Source organism: Sapajus apella, unplaced genomic scaffold (assembly GCF_009761245.1).
Source record: "Sapajus apella isolate SASKATOON/1434 unplaced genomic scaffold, GSC_monkey_1.0 scaffold77, whole genome shotgun sequence".
Lineage (NCBI taxonomy): Eukaryota > Metazoa > Chordata > Mammalia > Primates > Cebidae > Sapajus > Sapajus apella.
The window spans coordinates 4345856-4361190 of record NW_022437017.1 but is presented as its reverse complement, the minus strand read 5'-3'; the positions used below and the strand labels follow the sequence as shown (position 1 = coordinate 4361190).

The 15335-nt window shown below is 46.1% G+C and overlaps 1 protein-coding gene across 5 annotated transcripts in view; it reads right to left on the bottom strand.

The window, feature by feature from the left end:
* INSR (insulin receptor) overlaps positions 1-15335 on the bottom strand; it is a 160295-nt gene that overhangs the window by 14541 nt on the left and 130419 nt on the right. For all 5 annotated transcript variants that reach the window (XM_032252049.1, XM_032252051.1, XM_032252050.1 and 2 more), the window contains 3 exons: positions 13383-13657; positions 11021-11160; positions 2042-2201 (listed from right to left, as the gene is read on the bottom strand). In XM_032252049.1, coding sequence (XP_032107940.1) covers positions 2042-2201; positions 11021-11160; positions 13383-13657 — 575 coding nt within the window. The remainder of the gene's footprint in view (positions 1-2041; positions 2202-11020; positions 11161-13382; positions 13658-15335) is intronic.

The following is a 15335-nucleotide window of genomic DNA, read 5'->3' as shown; positions in this document are numbered from 1 at the left end:
AATGTATGTTTCACATCAGCGTGTTCCCAGCAGAGTTAGCACCAAAAATCACATCCACTCCTGGAATGAGTGCAGTCTTGGCTCACTGCAAACTCCGCCTCCCAGGTTCAAGCAATTCTCCTGCCTCAGCCTCCCAAGTAGCTGGGATTACAGGCATGCACCACCACACCTGGCTAACTTTTGTATTTTTGTTGTTGTTGTTCCCTGGCGACAGCCTGCACAGCCTGCAGCCCTGTTCCAAAGTGAAGTGCACTAGTGCAATCTCAGCTCCCTGCAACCTCTGCCTCCCAGGTTCAAGTGATTCCCTTGCCTCAGCCTCCCGAATAGCTGGGACTACAGGCACTCGCCACCATGCCCGGGTAATTTTTTGTATTTTAGTAGAGATGAGATTTCACCATGTTGGCCAGGACGGTCTCTATCTCCTGAACTCAGGTGATCCACCCTCCTCGGTGCCCCAAAGTGCAGAGATTACAGGTGTGAGCCATTGCGCCTGACCATTTTTGTATTTTTTGTAGAGACAGAGTCTCTCTACGTTGCTCAGGCTGGTCTCTAATGTGTATCCTCAAGTGATCCTCTTGCCTCAGCCTCCCAAAGTCCTGGGATTACAGGTGCGAGCCACTGCACCAGCCAAAAAACTCTAATAACAAAGATGGAGACACTAGCAAGAGGTGCTAGGCACTTAACGTTTATATCATTAAAATGTCCCTCCACCTCCAGAAGTGGTCCTGTTATTATCTCCATGTACAGATGAGGAAGTGCAGGATCACTAAAGAAAATGTGATACACGCACACCATGGAACACTACACAGCCATAAAAAAGAATGAGATCACGTCCTTTGCAGCAACATGAATGGAGCCGGAGGTCGTTATCCTAAGTGAATCAGCACAGGAACAGAAAACCAGCTACCTCATCTTCTCACCCGTAAGTGAGAATGAAACGCTGAGCCACGTGGGCAGAAAGGAGGGAACAAGACAGTGGGGCTGATGTGGTTTGATCTGTGCCCCCCGCCCAAAGCTCTTGTTGAAATGTAACTCCGGTGTTGGAGGAGTGGCCTGGAGGGAGGTGACTGGATCATGGAGGCGGTTTCTAATGGGTTAGCAGCATCCTTGCTCACTACTGTATAATGAGTTCTCGTGGAATCCGGTTGTTTAAAAAGTGTGTAGCACCGTCCCCATTTGACACATTGTTCCCACTTTGCCTTCCGCCATGATTGAAAGTTTCTTGAGGCCTCCTCAGAAGCTGAGCAGATGCTAGTATCATGCTTCCTTTATTGCCTGTAGAAGCGGGAGCCAGCTAAACCTCTTTTCTTTATAAATCCCTGAGTCCCAGTCTCAGGCCTCTTCTTTTCTTTTCTCTTTCTCCTTCCTCTTTATTTTTTTCTTTCTCTTTTTCTCTTTTTTTCTTTTCTTTCTTCCTTTGTTTTTTTTTTCCTCTCTCTCTTTCTTGAGACAGGGTCTGGCTCAGTTGCCCAGGCTGGAGTGCGGTGGCGTGATCTCGGCTCAGTGCAACCTCTGCCTCCCTGGTTCAAGCAATTCTCCCACCTCAGCCTCCCAAGTAGCTGGAGCTGCGGGCACACACCACCATGCCCGGCTAATTTTTGTATTTTTTGGTAGAGCACTTTGGGAGGCCGAGGTGCGTGGATCACTTGAGTCCACGAGTTGGAGACCAGCCTGGCAAACATGGTGGAATGCCGTCTCTACTAAAAACACAAAAATTAGCTAGGCGTGGTGGTGGGCTCCTGTAGTCCCAGCTACCGGGAGGCTGAGGTGGTAGAATCACTTGAACCTGGGAGGTGGAGGCTACAGTGAGCCAAGATTACTGTACTGCAGAGCGATCCTTCATCTCAAAAAAAAAAAAAAAAAAAAAATGCAGGATCAGAGAGGGCAAGCACCTAGCCCCAGTCACACAGTGGCAGCTGATGGACCTGAGGGTCAAGGCCAGGGCCAGCACCGTGGCCTCTCCATGTCATCCTCTGCAGTGTCCCACCATGCTCAGTGCTAAGCGCAGCCCCAGCCCCCCGAGGCTGCCATGGAGACTTACAGTAGTCTGACACGTAGAAATAGGTGGGTTCCGTCCAGGAGCCGTTGCCTGCCAGGGAAGTGGCCCGGACTCGCACGCTGTAGTTCCCCGGCGACAGCCCGCGCAGCCTGCAGCCCCGTTCCAGAGTGAAGTGCTTGCGGGAGACGCAGAGATGCAGCTCCTGGAAGGAAGGGAGGAGGAGGAGGGTGGCTAAGCTTTGCACATCTGGGAGTGTCCACCCCTAGCGGGGAGCTCACAGCCAGGATCCCTCTGAGAGATGACGCCGAGGCAGCAAAGCACAGACGAAGACACACAAGTGGCTTTGGGAATTGCAGAATTTTATAACCATAGTGCTATGGATAAGGGTATAGATGCAGGGGTTGTCGTTATTGGTAAGAGCCAGACTTCCTAAGCCGGAAGCCAAGTGTCAGACCCTGATGGTTTCATCTAATCCTATTTAAAATTTTTAATTAAATTATCCTGGCTCAGTGGCTCATGCCTATAATCCAAGCACTTTGGGAGGCTGAGGCGGGCGAGTCACTTGAGGTCAGGAGTTTAAGACCAGCCTGACCAACATGGTAAAAACCTGTCCCTACTAAAACAATACAAAATTAGCCTGGTGTGGAGGCGCATGCCTGCCATTCCAGCTACTTGGGAAGCTGAGGCAGGAGAATTGCTTGAACTTAGGAGGTGGACGTTGCAGTGAGCCCATATTGTGCCATTGCGCTCCAGCCTGGAGGACAAGACTGAGACTCCGTCTCAAAAACCTTCTTTAAAATTAAATTAATTAATTTATGTATTCATTTATTATTTTGGAGTCTCACTCTGTTACCCAGACTAGTGTGGTATAATGGCATGATTTCAGCTCACTGCAACCTCTGCCGACTCCTGGGCTCAAGCGATCCTCCCTCAGTCTCCTGAGTAGCTGGGACTACAGGCACCCACCACCCCCAGCTCATTTTTGTATTTTTTGTAGAAACGGGGTTTTTGTCATGCTGCCCAGGCTGGTCTTGAACTCCTCAAGCAATCCTTCTGCCTCAGCCTCCTAAAGTGCTGGGATTACAGGTATGAGCCACCACACCAGCCTTCATCTAATTCTTGCAACCCGTGGCTCAGGTAACATTACATTAGCCTCACAGGAGGGGTGAGGAAACTGAGACTTAGGATGGAGACTGGCCAACTTCTGCCGTCAAGGACAGATAGTAACTATTCTCAGCTTCTTAGGCCAGATGCAATTTGGCTGTTATACTTCATGGACAATTTCATAACATCCATAAACAAAAGGGTTTGGTTGTATATTAACAAAACTTGTTGACACTGAGAAGTTGAACTTCGTACAATTTTCATCTCTGGAACATTATTTTTCTATTATCAATTTCTATTATGTTTTCTACTATCTATTTCTAGTATCTCCCTCCGTCCCTCCCTCCCTCCCTCCCTTCCTTCCTTCCTTCCTCTCTCTCTCTCTTTTGGAGTTTCACTCTGTCACCCAGGCTGGGGTGCAGTGGCACAATCTCGGCTCACTGCAACCTCTGCTTCCTGGGTTCTAGCGATTCTCCTGCCTCAGCCTCCTGAGCAGCTGGGACTACAGGCACCCACCACCACACCCAGCTGAGTTTTGTATTTTTAGTAGAGTCAGGGTATTACCATGCTGGCCAGGCTGGTTTCCAACTCCTGATCTCAAGTGATCCGCCCCACCTTGGCCTCCCAAAGTGCTGGGTTTACAGGCGTGAGCCACTGCTCCAGGACCTATTGTCTATTTTCTACTAATATTATTTTCTATAATATTATATTTCCAAAAATCATTTATTTTTAATTGACAAACAATAGTATTATAGATCAGGCACAGTGGCTCATGCCTATAATCCTAGCCCTTTGGGAGGCTGTGATGGGAGGATCGCTGGAGCCCAGGAGTTAGAGACCAGCCTGGGTAACATAGTGAGACCCCATTTCCATAGAAAATAGAACAATTAGCCGGGCGTAGTGGTTCCACACCTGCAGTCCCAGCTACTCAGGAGGCTGAGGCAGGAAAAATCACTTGAGCCCAGGACGTCAAGGATGAAGTGAGCTATGATGGCTCCACTGCACTCCAGCTTGGGAGACAGGGCTAGACCCTGTCTCTAAAATAAATGAATAAAGAAAAATAAGAAAAATAGTTGTATATATGCATGGGGTACAGTGTAAAGTTATGATGCAGCATAAATTATGGAGTGATTAAAACAAGCTGATTAAATCCTCATCCCCTCATGTACTTATCATTTCTTTGTTGTGAGAACATTTAAAATCTATTCTAGCAACTTTAAAATACGTGTTATTAACTACAGTTACCATTCATCTACAGAGCAACGGATTCCTAGAATGTATTCCTCCTGTCTGAAACTTCGCACCCTGTGATTCACATCTCTCCTTCTTCTTCCTTTGATTGCTCCCCGCTCCCAACCATTTTAAAATAGAAAAGTGGGTGGTGCATGGTGGCTCACACCTGTAATCCCAGCACTTTGGGAGGCCGAGGTGGGTGGATCACCTGAGGTCAGGAGTTCGAGACCAGCCTAGCCAACATGGTGAAACCCCATCTCTACCCAAAATACAAAAATTAGCTGGGTGTGGTGGCGAATGCCTGTAATCCCAGCTACTCGGGAGGCTGAGACAGGGGAATTACTTGAACCCAGGAGGCAGAAGTTGCAGTGAGCTGAGATTGTGCCATTGCACTCCAACCTGGGCAACAGAGCAAGATTCCATCTCAAAAATAAGTAAATACAATGCAAAAGTGACTCCTAGCTCACAAATCATTAGAAATCAGGCAGCAGGGCCAAGCACAGTGGCTCACATCTGTAATCCCAGCACTTTGGGAGGCCAAGGCAGGCGGAACACCTGACGTCAGGAGTTCGAGACCAGCCTGACCAACATGGGGAAACCTCATCTCTACTAAAAATACAAATATCAGCTGGGCATGGTGGCACATGCCTGTAATCCCAGCTACGTGGGAGGCTGAGGCAGGAGAATCGCTTAAACCCGGGAGGCAGAGATCGTGGTGAGCCGATATTGCGCCATTGTACTCCAGCATGGACAAGAGCCCAACTGTCTCAAAAAAATAAAAGTAAAAATAAAAATAAATAAAATGCAAAAGTGACTCCTAGCTCATGAATCATTAGAAATCAGGCAGCGGGCCACATGTAGCCTACGGGATGCAGCTTGCTGACTGAGCCCTGGTTTAGGAGATTACATGGTTTGTCCGAGATCTCATAGCTGCAAAACAGCAGGGCCAGCTCTTGAACTCAGAACTGTCTGGCGTGAAAACGTCTCCTTCAGACCCCTGCAGAATATTTTTGCAGGTCTCCAGCAAAATGAGAAAAGGGTGGAAATGAAGGATCTGCATGGTCCAAGCCAGATTTCCAGCCTTTCCCTGCAACTCCCGGCCTCTGCACATCAGGACCAAATGCACATATGGGCTTCATGTCTACAGACAAATAAAAAAGCTTTTTCTTTGCCATGGTGATGCCCTTCGATTTTTTTTTAAAAAAATCATTATGAAAACAGTTGAGATCCACCCAAATATCTGGTGGGATGAAGAGGAGATGCGCAAAGTGTGGAAGACACCCAGTGACAAGCACGTAACTAGAGATACACCCAGAACTTACGAGAAGAGGCTCTCTGGGGAATAAGACCATGAAACCTGCAAGCGGCGAGCCAAAACTCTGAAGTTTTCGAAACAGTTCCAAGCTAATAGTGCATGCAGAGAACCGGGCTGGAACATTTGGTTTGGGGAGGGTGAGGGGTGGCGCAGGAGCGGGGAGACTGGGGAAGAGAAAGACATGTTTAAAAAAAAAAAAAAAAAAAAAGCCAGTACCCCGTGCTTATCACGTGACAATAACAGCAAGAAAACAAACTCGGTCTGGTGGCAGGGGCGGGGGCAGGGAACTGCCGTCCAAAGTTTCTTCCAAGGGGAATGAGTCACTGAGTAGAGAGGGACAAATAAGCAAATATAGAACCCCAAGGTAGCTGCTATCCGGGACAAAGGGGAAATGTGTCTTTTTTTTTTTTTTCTTTGAGACGAAGTTTCGCTCTTGTTGCCCAGGCAGGAATGCAGTGGCAACACCTCAGCTCACTGCAACCTCCGCCCCCCGGGTTTAAGAGATTCTCCAGCCTCAGCCTCCAGAGTAGATGGGACTACAGGCATGCACCACCATGCCTGGCTAATTTTGTATTTTTAGTAGATGGGGTTTCTCCATGTTGGACAGGCTGGTCTCGAACTCCCAACCTTAAGCGATTCTGAGCTTGACAGAGGTTCTAGATCCTTCCCACATGCATCTCTCTTGTTTTTCACTCCTCGAGGTATCTGGGGCAAATGATTGGCATTAGAAGATACATTTCCCAGCTGGGCACGGTGGCTCATGCCTGTAATCCCAGCACTTTGGGAGGCTGAGGCGGGTGGATCACCTGAGGTCAGGAGTTTGAGATCAGCCTGGCCAATATGGCAAAACTGTGTCTCTACTAAAAATACAAAAAATTAGCTGGGCATGGTGCCTGTAATCCCAGCTACTTGGGAGGCTGAGGCAGGGAGAATCGCTTGAACCCAGGAGGCGAAGGTTGCAGTGAGCTAAGATTGCATCATTGCACTCTAGCCTGGGCAACAGAGTGAGACTCCATCTCACACACACATACACAAAAAAGGAATTAGGCTCTGACACAGGTTACCACGTAGATAAACCTTGAAAATGTGCTCACTATCCACAATAGCGAAGACTTGGAACCAACCCAAATGCCCATCAGTGTTAGACTGGATAAAGAAAATGTGGCACATATACACCATGGAATACTATGCAGCCATAAAAAAGGATGAGTTCATGTCCTTTGCAGGGACATGGATGAAGCTGGAAACTGTCATTCTCAGCAAACCGACACCAAAACAGAAAACCAAACACCGCATGTTCTCACTCATAAGTGGGAGTTGAACAATGAGAACATATGGACACAGGGAGGGGAACATCACACATCAGGACCTGTCGGGGGCTGGGGGACTACAGGAGGGATAGCAGGGAGTGGGGGGATTGGGAAGGGACACCATTAGGAGAAATACCTAATGTAGATGACAGGGGGATGGATGCAGCGAACCACCATGGCGTGTGTATACCTATGTAACTAACCTGCTTGTTCCGCACATGTACCCCAGAGCTTAAAGTACAATAAATACATTTTTAAAAAAAGAAAGAAAAGAAAACATGATGCTCAGTGACAGAAGTTAGACACAAAGGGCCACATGGTGTATGATTCTACTTGTAATGTCCAAAATAGGCAATAGAGACAGAGTCCCCAAAGAGAAAGAAAGCAGATCAATGGTTCCCAGGGGTGAAGAGACAGGGAAGCTTGGCAGGAAGGACAGGTACAGGGGGTGCATTTTGGATTTTGGGGTGATATTTTGGGTGACACAAACGTTCTGAAATTGACTGTGGTGATGTGGCACAAGAAAACGTTTAGAGAATGTACTGAAAACCGTTGGGCAATTTTAAAAAAAAAATTATTTATTTATTTATCGAGATCTGTTGCCCAGACTGGAGTGCAGTGGTGCGATCTAGGCTCACTGCAAACTCCACCTCCCAGGTTCAAACGATTCTCCTGCCTCAGCCTCCCAAGTAGCTGGGATTATAGGCACACACCTGATCTGCCTGCCTCAGCCTCCCAAAATGCTGGGATTACAGGCGTGAGCCACTGTGCCCAGCCCCAAACATTGTTTTAAATGGCTCTTCAACCACCAGTTTTATGGATGCACTGTCTTCCATGTGTCCATTCTTCAGTGGATGGACATCTAGTGATTTGCATTTTTTGCTACTGAAGAAAATCTTGTGCATAGAGCTTTGTTCCCTGCCCCAAACTTGAACGATTTCCTTAGGACCTATAGGATTAATACATATGAGACAATACATTAATAAACTTTGCAATTATGGCCCTCAGGGAATCATGCCTTTCTGTGTCTATGAGACTCTGGAAGCCTCAGTATCCAGCTCACTGAAATGCTCAGAGGACGTATTGTCCTTCCTCTTCTGGACTTAGGCAAGGCCTCACTTTGCCAAAGGGGCACTAGCAAACGGGATACAAAGAGTCCTGAGAAGTGTTTGTACATGGGGCATGTCCTTCCTCGCCTGGGCTAGCTCGCTGGGCAGTAAGAGATTGCCCAGGGAAAAAGCTCCAAGTGCCCCCAGCTGAGCCCTGGCCATGTGAATGAGGCCATCCAGCTCCAGCCAGACTGGCTCAGGGCAAAGGAATCACCCAGTGAACCTGCAGAATTGAGAGAAAGAATAAATGTCCTTTTTAGAAAACCAGTACTTTTGGGGGGCAGTTTGTTACACAGCAAAAACTGACTGAAACAATAAATAAAGCTGAATCCAAAAAGCTAAACTGCTTTCCAGATAAAATTAGTATTGCCTAAAATGGTAAAAACTAGGCAACCAAAATCTCCAAAAATAAATTACAGCCCAATCATGAGATTAAGTCCTATGTAGCAAGTACAAATCATAATCCCAAAGGCTATTGCAGACGGAGATATCAAGAGGAAGAAGAAAGGAACTTGTGAATATGGATTAGATGTCTGGGCACGTTTGTGCCAATTAAAAACTAGCTGAGCTCTGTATGATAAGGAATTTTATTTAAAAAAAAAAGTTAAAAAAAGGCAAATCAAGCCATTCATTTAGTAAACAGGGCCCCAAAATAGGCCCAGAATGACAATTTCAGTAAGGATCCTTTCTATGATATTTGCTTTTTTTTTTTTTTGAGACAGAGTCTCACTCTATCGCCAGGCTGGAGTGCAGTGGCCAGATCTCAGCTCACTGCAAACTCCGCCTCCTGAGTTCAAGTGATTCTCCTGCCTAGCCTCCGGAGCAGCTGGGACTACAGGTGAGCACCACCACACCCTGCTAATTTTTGGTATTTTTAGTAGAGATGGGTTTCATCATTTTGGCCAGGATGGTCTCGATCTCTTGACCTCATAATCTGCCTGCCTCAGTCTCCCAAAGTGCTGGGATTACAGGCATGAGCCACTGCACCCAGCCAGACCCTTTCTATTTTTGAAAGTTTACTTTTTCTATGAAGGGCCACATCAAAAGGCAGAAGAAAGTAAGAAGACAGTCTCTGTTGCATATTCTATTTTTTTTTTTTTGAGACAGAGTCTTGCTCTGTCTTCCACGCTGGAGTGCAGTGACACAATCTTGGCCTCCTCCAACTTCTGCCTCCTGGGTTTAGGCAATTCTCCTAGCCTCAGCATTCCGAGTAGCTGGGATTACAGGCATCCGTCACTACGCCCAGCTAATTTTTGTATTTTTAGTAGAGATGGAGTTTTGCCACGTTGGCCAGGCTGGTCTTGAACTCCTGACCTTAGGTGATCTGCTGGGATTACAGGTGTGAGCCACCCCATCCGGCCCTGTTGCACAGTCTTTACAATGCTCTGCAAGCCAGATTTGGCCCACAAGCCATAGTATACGGATTTCAATTCTAAATTATTGTCAAAGCCAAAATCTTTGGGTGCCAAGAGTAGATGTGGTCCCAGAAGGAGTAAGTAGAAGGAGGGAGGTCCAAGTGGTCATAGGAAGACTCTCTTAAAGTTCCAGGAAATCAGACATTTTGCTGTAACCTCTGTTCGTTGTTGACAAACTCTGGCCCACTAGCTAAACCTGGCCTACCATTTATTTTTGTAAATAAAGTTTTATTGGCACACAACCACGCCCATTCATTTACATATCATCCATGGCTGCTTTCTCAGTACAATGGTGGAATTGAGTATTTGTAACAGAAATCATCTGGCCACAGAGTCAAACATGTTTTCTATCCAGACCTTTATGGTAAAAGAAAAATTGGCAATTTCCAGATTGGATTATCAGTCTTGCATTTGGATCCTGATTCTATTCAATAGTCCTTGTGCAGCCACTTCAACGCTGGAAGCCTCAGTACCCAGCTCACTGGGATAATTTGAGGACATATTGTACTTCCTCAGTCCTGAGAGGTATATTAGTTTTGCATTTTGGCATTTCCGAAATTGGAATGCATCTTACAAGCAATGCCATCTTACAATGAGAAGTAACAATGCTGAGAATCTATATTCTAGGAAAAAGTAAAAATAAAATCAGAATTAACAGCGCCTTTTTTTTCTGCCTAGCTGTTCATAAAAATAAAGGGGCCTCTCAAAATGCCCTAGAGGTAATAAAATGTGGTCAATGAGATACGGTGTGTAACGTACTGAACGTGTTTGGGACATACAGTGAACTCTGGGAATAGTTTAGCAACGGTTTAGGTTCTTTTGGGTTCTTTGTCTTGGATTCTGTGTTTTGTGCATCTCTGCATTCACCCAGCAGCCTGTATGGTGTCTGGCTGAATGGAAGGATCTAATGAAAAGCAACTTATAAGGTTTTGTTGTTGTTGTTGCTGCTGTTGTTGTTGAGACTGAGTCTCGCTCTGTCACCAGGCTGGAGTGCCGTGGTGCAATCTTGGCTCACTGCAACCTCCACCTCCCAGGATCAAGTGATTCTTCTACCTCAGCCTCCTGAGTAGCTGGGACTACAGCTGCCTGCCACCATGCCCAGCTATTTTTTGTATGTTCAGTAGAGATGGGCTTTCACCATGGTGGCCAGGCTGGTCTCAAACTCCTGGACTCAAGTGATCTGCCTGCTTCGGCCTCCCAAAGTGCTGGGATTACAGGTGTAAGCCACTGTGCCCAGCCACTTGTAAGATTTTAAGACTCAAATAACTTCTTCTAAAGTGAAATGAGTCTCCTGTCATGGCAGACATCATCCAATTTAGAGGACACAGCTGAAAAGCAATGTGAGAAACTAAGGAAAGTAACAAGCACATAGGTTGGCATTTCTGACCCAGCTCCCTGGGAAGTCATGTATCAAGGCTTTAAGTGCTAATAACACAGTATCTGAGGATAGAAGCATTGGAATCAGAATTTAAGCAAAGGGAGGAGGTACCAAGAGCAACTCAGAAGGGGAATGCCCAAGTATGAAGGGGCCTTACCTCATCGCCATATCGCCGATAACTCACTTCATACAGCACGATCAGACCATTGGGTTCCTTCGGCTCCTGCCACATCAAGTGGACGATGTTGTTCTCAAGGATTTCATGGGTCACGGGGCTGACAATATCATCAGCCTTGGCTGTAAGGAGAGGAAGTGAGAGGCAGGGGTGTAACTCTTGGATCAGATCCCACTTCTGTCACCTACCCGTGGAGCAACCTTGGGATGGTGGTGTCATTTTCCCATGTCCCATTTTCCTTGTTGGAGAATGGACATCTGAAACTCATCCCATGGGATTGTTAGGAAGATTAAATGGGTTACTTTCTGCATACAACTTTTATACTAAAGTCACTGCAGACTCACAAGAAGTGGCAAAAATAGCACAGAGAGTTCCCATGGAGGCTTTACCCAGCTTCTGCCAATGATAACACCTCACTTAAGTCTTGTACATTATTAAAGCAAGGAAACTTTAACATTATTAAATGTTAAAGTTTCCTTTAAAGCTAGTATATTTTTTAAAGCTACATAATTAAAGCAAGGAAACTTTAACATTATTAAATGTTAAAGTTTATTTAACAAACTTTTAACATTATTAAATGTTAAAGTTTCCTTTAAAGCTAGCATACTACTGTTAACTGAATTGTAGTCCTTATTGGTTTTTCTTTGTTTTTGAGATGGAGTCTCACTCTGTCACCCAGGCTGGAGTGCAGTAGTGTGATCTCAGCTCCCTGAAACCTCTACCTGCGTTAAGCGATTCTCCTGCCTCAACCTCTCCATAGCTGGGACTACAGATGTGTGCCACCATGTCTGGCTTTTTTTTTTTTTTTTAGTAGAGATGGCATTTCACCACGTTGGCCAGGCTGGTCTCTAACTCCTGACCTCAGGTGATCCACTTACTTCAGCCTCTCAAAGTGCTGGGATTATAGGTGTGAGCCATCATGCCTGACCCTTCCCATATATTTTAAATCATCTGTAGATTACTTATAATACCTAATACAATGAAAATGCTAAGTAAATAGTTGTTCCACTATATTTCTTCATTTAAAAAAAAATCTTTTATTTTCAATCTGAGGTTGGTTGTAAAATGTGTATTATTGTTTTATTGTTGCATTTTGTTTGTTTGTTTTTGAGATGGAGTCTTGTTCTGTTGCCCAGGCTGGAGTGCAGTGGTGCCATCTCAGCTCACTGCAACCTCCACCTCCTGGGTTTAAGTGATTCTCCTGTCTCAGCCTCCCAAGTAGCTGGGACTATGGGTGCCCACCACCACGCCCAGCTAATTTTTGTAATTTTATTAGAGACAGAGTTTCACCACATTGGCCAGGCTGGTCTTGAACTCCTGACCTTGTGATCTGACCACCTCTCCCTCCCAAAGTGCTGGGATTACAGATGTGAGCCACCTCGCCCAGCCTACTGTTGCATTTAAAAAATTTTTCAATCTTTTATTGTTGTCTTGTTTTTGTTAATTTTTTAAATGTTCAATTTGAGGCTGGGTGAACCCACAGACGCCTAACCGGTGGATACCGAGGGTCAACTGCATGTATACACACACTCACCCTGCTGGCTGTTTCTCTCTTGAACCCTGGCTAGTACACTATCGATATGTATTAAACTTCTTAATTTTACTATAGTTTCCTTATTGCTTTTGTGTATTTTCTAAAGTTTACATGATGGTTATCTATGACTCTTGTAATTTAAAAATATGATGCGTGGTTGCTCAGTCTGTAATCCCAGCACTTCGGGAGGCTGAGGTGGGTGGATCACTGGAGCCCAGGAGTTGGAGACCAGCCTGGGCAACACGGTGAAACCCTATCTCTACTGAAAATACAAATATTAGCCGGGCGTGGTGGCACACACCTGTAGTCTCAGCTACTTGAGAAGCTGAGGCAGGAGAATCGCTTGAACCAGGGAGGTGGAGGTTACAGTGAACCAAGATTGTGCCATTGCACTCCAGCCTGGGCAACAGAGCGAGACTTCATCTCAAAAAAAAAAAAAAAAGGCCAGGTGTAGTGGCTCATGCCTGTAATGCCTGCACTTTGGAGGCCAAGGTGGGCAGATCACTTGAGCCCAGGAATTCCAGACCAGCCTGGGCAATACGGTGAAACCTCATCTCTACTAAAAATACAAAAATCAGCTGGGCGTGGTGGCACACACCTGTAGTCCCAGCTACTCGGGAGGCTGAAGCAGGAGAATCGCTTGAACCAGGAGGCAGAGAGGCTGCAGTGAGCTGAGATGGCACCACTGCACTCTAGCCTGGGCGACAGAGCAAGCCTCTGGCCCCCCCAAAATAGAAGGCCAATAATCTGTCCTCAGTCAGCCTGGATCTCCCACCCCATGACACTCAGACCCCAGGGCAGCAGCCCCACCTTCAGGCATGGTCCTGGCACTGACATAGGCTGCCACGCTGCACCGTTCCTCGGGGGCGTCTTGGTTGCAAGCCTGCAGCTCGATGCGATAGCCCGTGAAGTGTCGCAAGCCAGAGATGACCAGTGACTCTCTGTTCACCACCTTCTCGAAGGGCTTGGGCTCCTCTGGACTCATGGGCTCCATGGTCGAGGAAGTGTTGGGGAGAGCTGCCACCGTGGGCTCGGCCTCCGTCATGTTCCCAATGTCGTCAAGGGACCTGCGTTTCCGAGTCGGCCTAGAATGACAATGTGCGTGATGACACCATCACCATCGTTTTTATTTATTTATTTTATTATACTTTAAGTTCTGGGGTACATGTGCAGATTGTGCAGGATTGTTACATAGCTATACACATGCCATGGTGGTTTGTTGCATCCATCCCCCCCGTCACCTACGTTAGGTAATTCTCCTAATGGTATCCCTCCACAATCCCCCCAACCGCTGCTATCCCTCCCCTAGCTCTCCCACACCCCCGACAGTCCCTGGTGTGCGATGTTCCCCTCCCTGTGTCCATGTGTTCTCATTGTTCAACACCCACTGATGAGTGAGAACATGCGGTGTTCGGTTTTCTGTTCTTGTGTCAGTTTGCCGAGAAAGATGGTTTCCAGCTTCATCCATGTCCCTGCAAAGGACAGGAACTCATTCTTTTTTATGGCTGCATAGTATTCCATGGTGTATATATGCCACATTTTCTTTATCCAGTCTATCATGACACTGGAGAATACAGGCTTGATAAAGAAGAACAATCAGAGTGCAGGAGGGTGCAGTGGTGCGGAACATGGATTAAAATGCAGACTGCCAGGAATTACCACCCAGAGCAGCTTTTCAGATGCCCTCTTGAAAGGATTAGGGCAGGCCCACCTTGTGAGGGATGAGTGTTTCCAAGGTTGTCAATAGTAGACACACACCCATATTCCCCCTGGACATGCTTGATTTCAGGTTTTTCATTTTGCCGATACATAGGCCAGCCAGGGACAGTGACAAAAATAAGACACAAAAAGCAAGTAAGAGTCTAGCTTTTCAGGAAGCCCTGCCAACTGGCATTTGCTCAATGGCCCAAGCTGCTGATTGACATCATCAGTTTAAACAGGAAAAATGCATCTTCTCCTTTTTATGACTGCTTAGGGCACCTGCATAATATGAGTGATTAAGCTGCAATTCTTATGAAAGGAATCACATCACTCAGGTCAGGAAGGGTAACTCCAAGAAACATCTATGCAATTGGCATACTTTTCCCCATCCCGTAAAAACATATACTAAACAACAAATGTTGATAGCTAACAAATTTTAAAACACAAAGAAAAAAGGATAAAGAAGAAAATGTAGGCTGGGCCAGGTGGCTCATGCCTGTAATCCCAGTACTTTGGGAGGCTGAGGCAGGGCGGATCACCTGAGATCAGGAGATCGAGACCAGCCTAGCCCACATGGGGAAACCTGTTTCCACTAAAAATACAAAAATTAGCCGAGCATGGTGGTGCACAGCTGTAATCCCAGCTACTTGGGAGGCTGAGGCAAGAGAGTCATTTGAACCCTGGAGGCGGAGGTTGCAGTGAGATTAGATAGATGGCCCTCCCTTAAATCAGGTTGGGAAGAAAAACCTTGTCTCAAAAAAAAAAAAAAAGAAAGAAAAAGAAAAAAGAAAAGAAAAAAAAATGTAAATTATTCAAATTCACAGCCCACTGCTTCCTTGGACAATTTTTTTTCTGTAAATATTATGTGTGAACATGATGAGGATCAAGCCTGTTTTATAAGTAAACTTGGTTTACTTGCTGTATTGGAAGCATTTATTAAATATTTTCCTTACAACATAACATTTTAACTAGGAGAGAATTTCAGGACTTTTCCTTTTTAATAGCAGTGTTTTCCCCCATCACCTGTGCTTTCTGCAGTAAACCTGGAAAACAATGAACGAC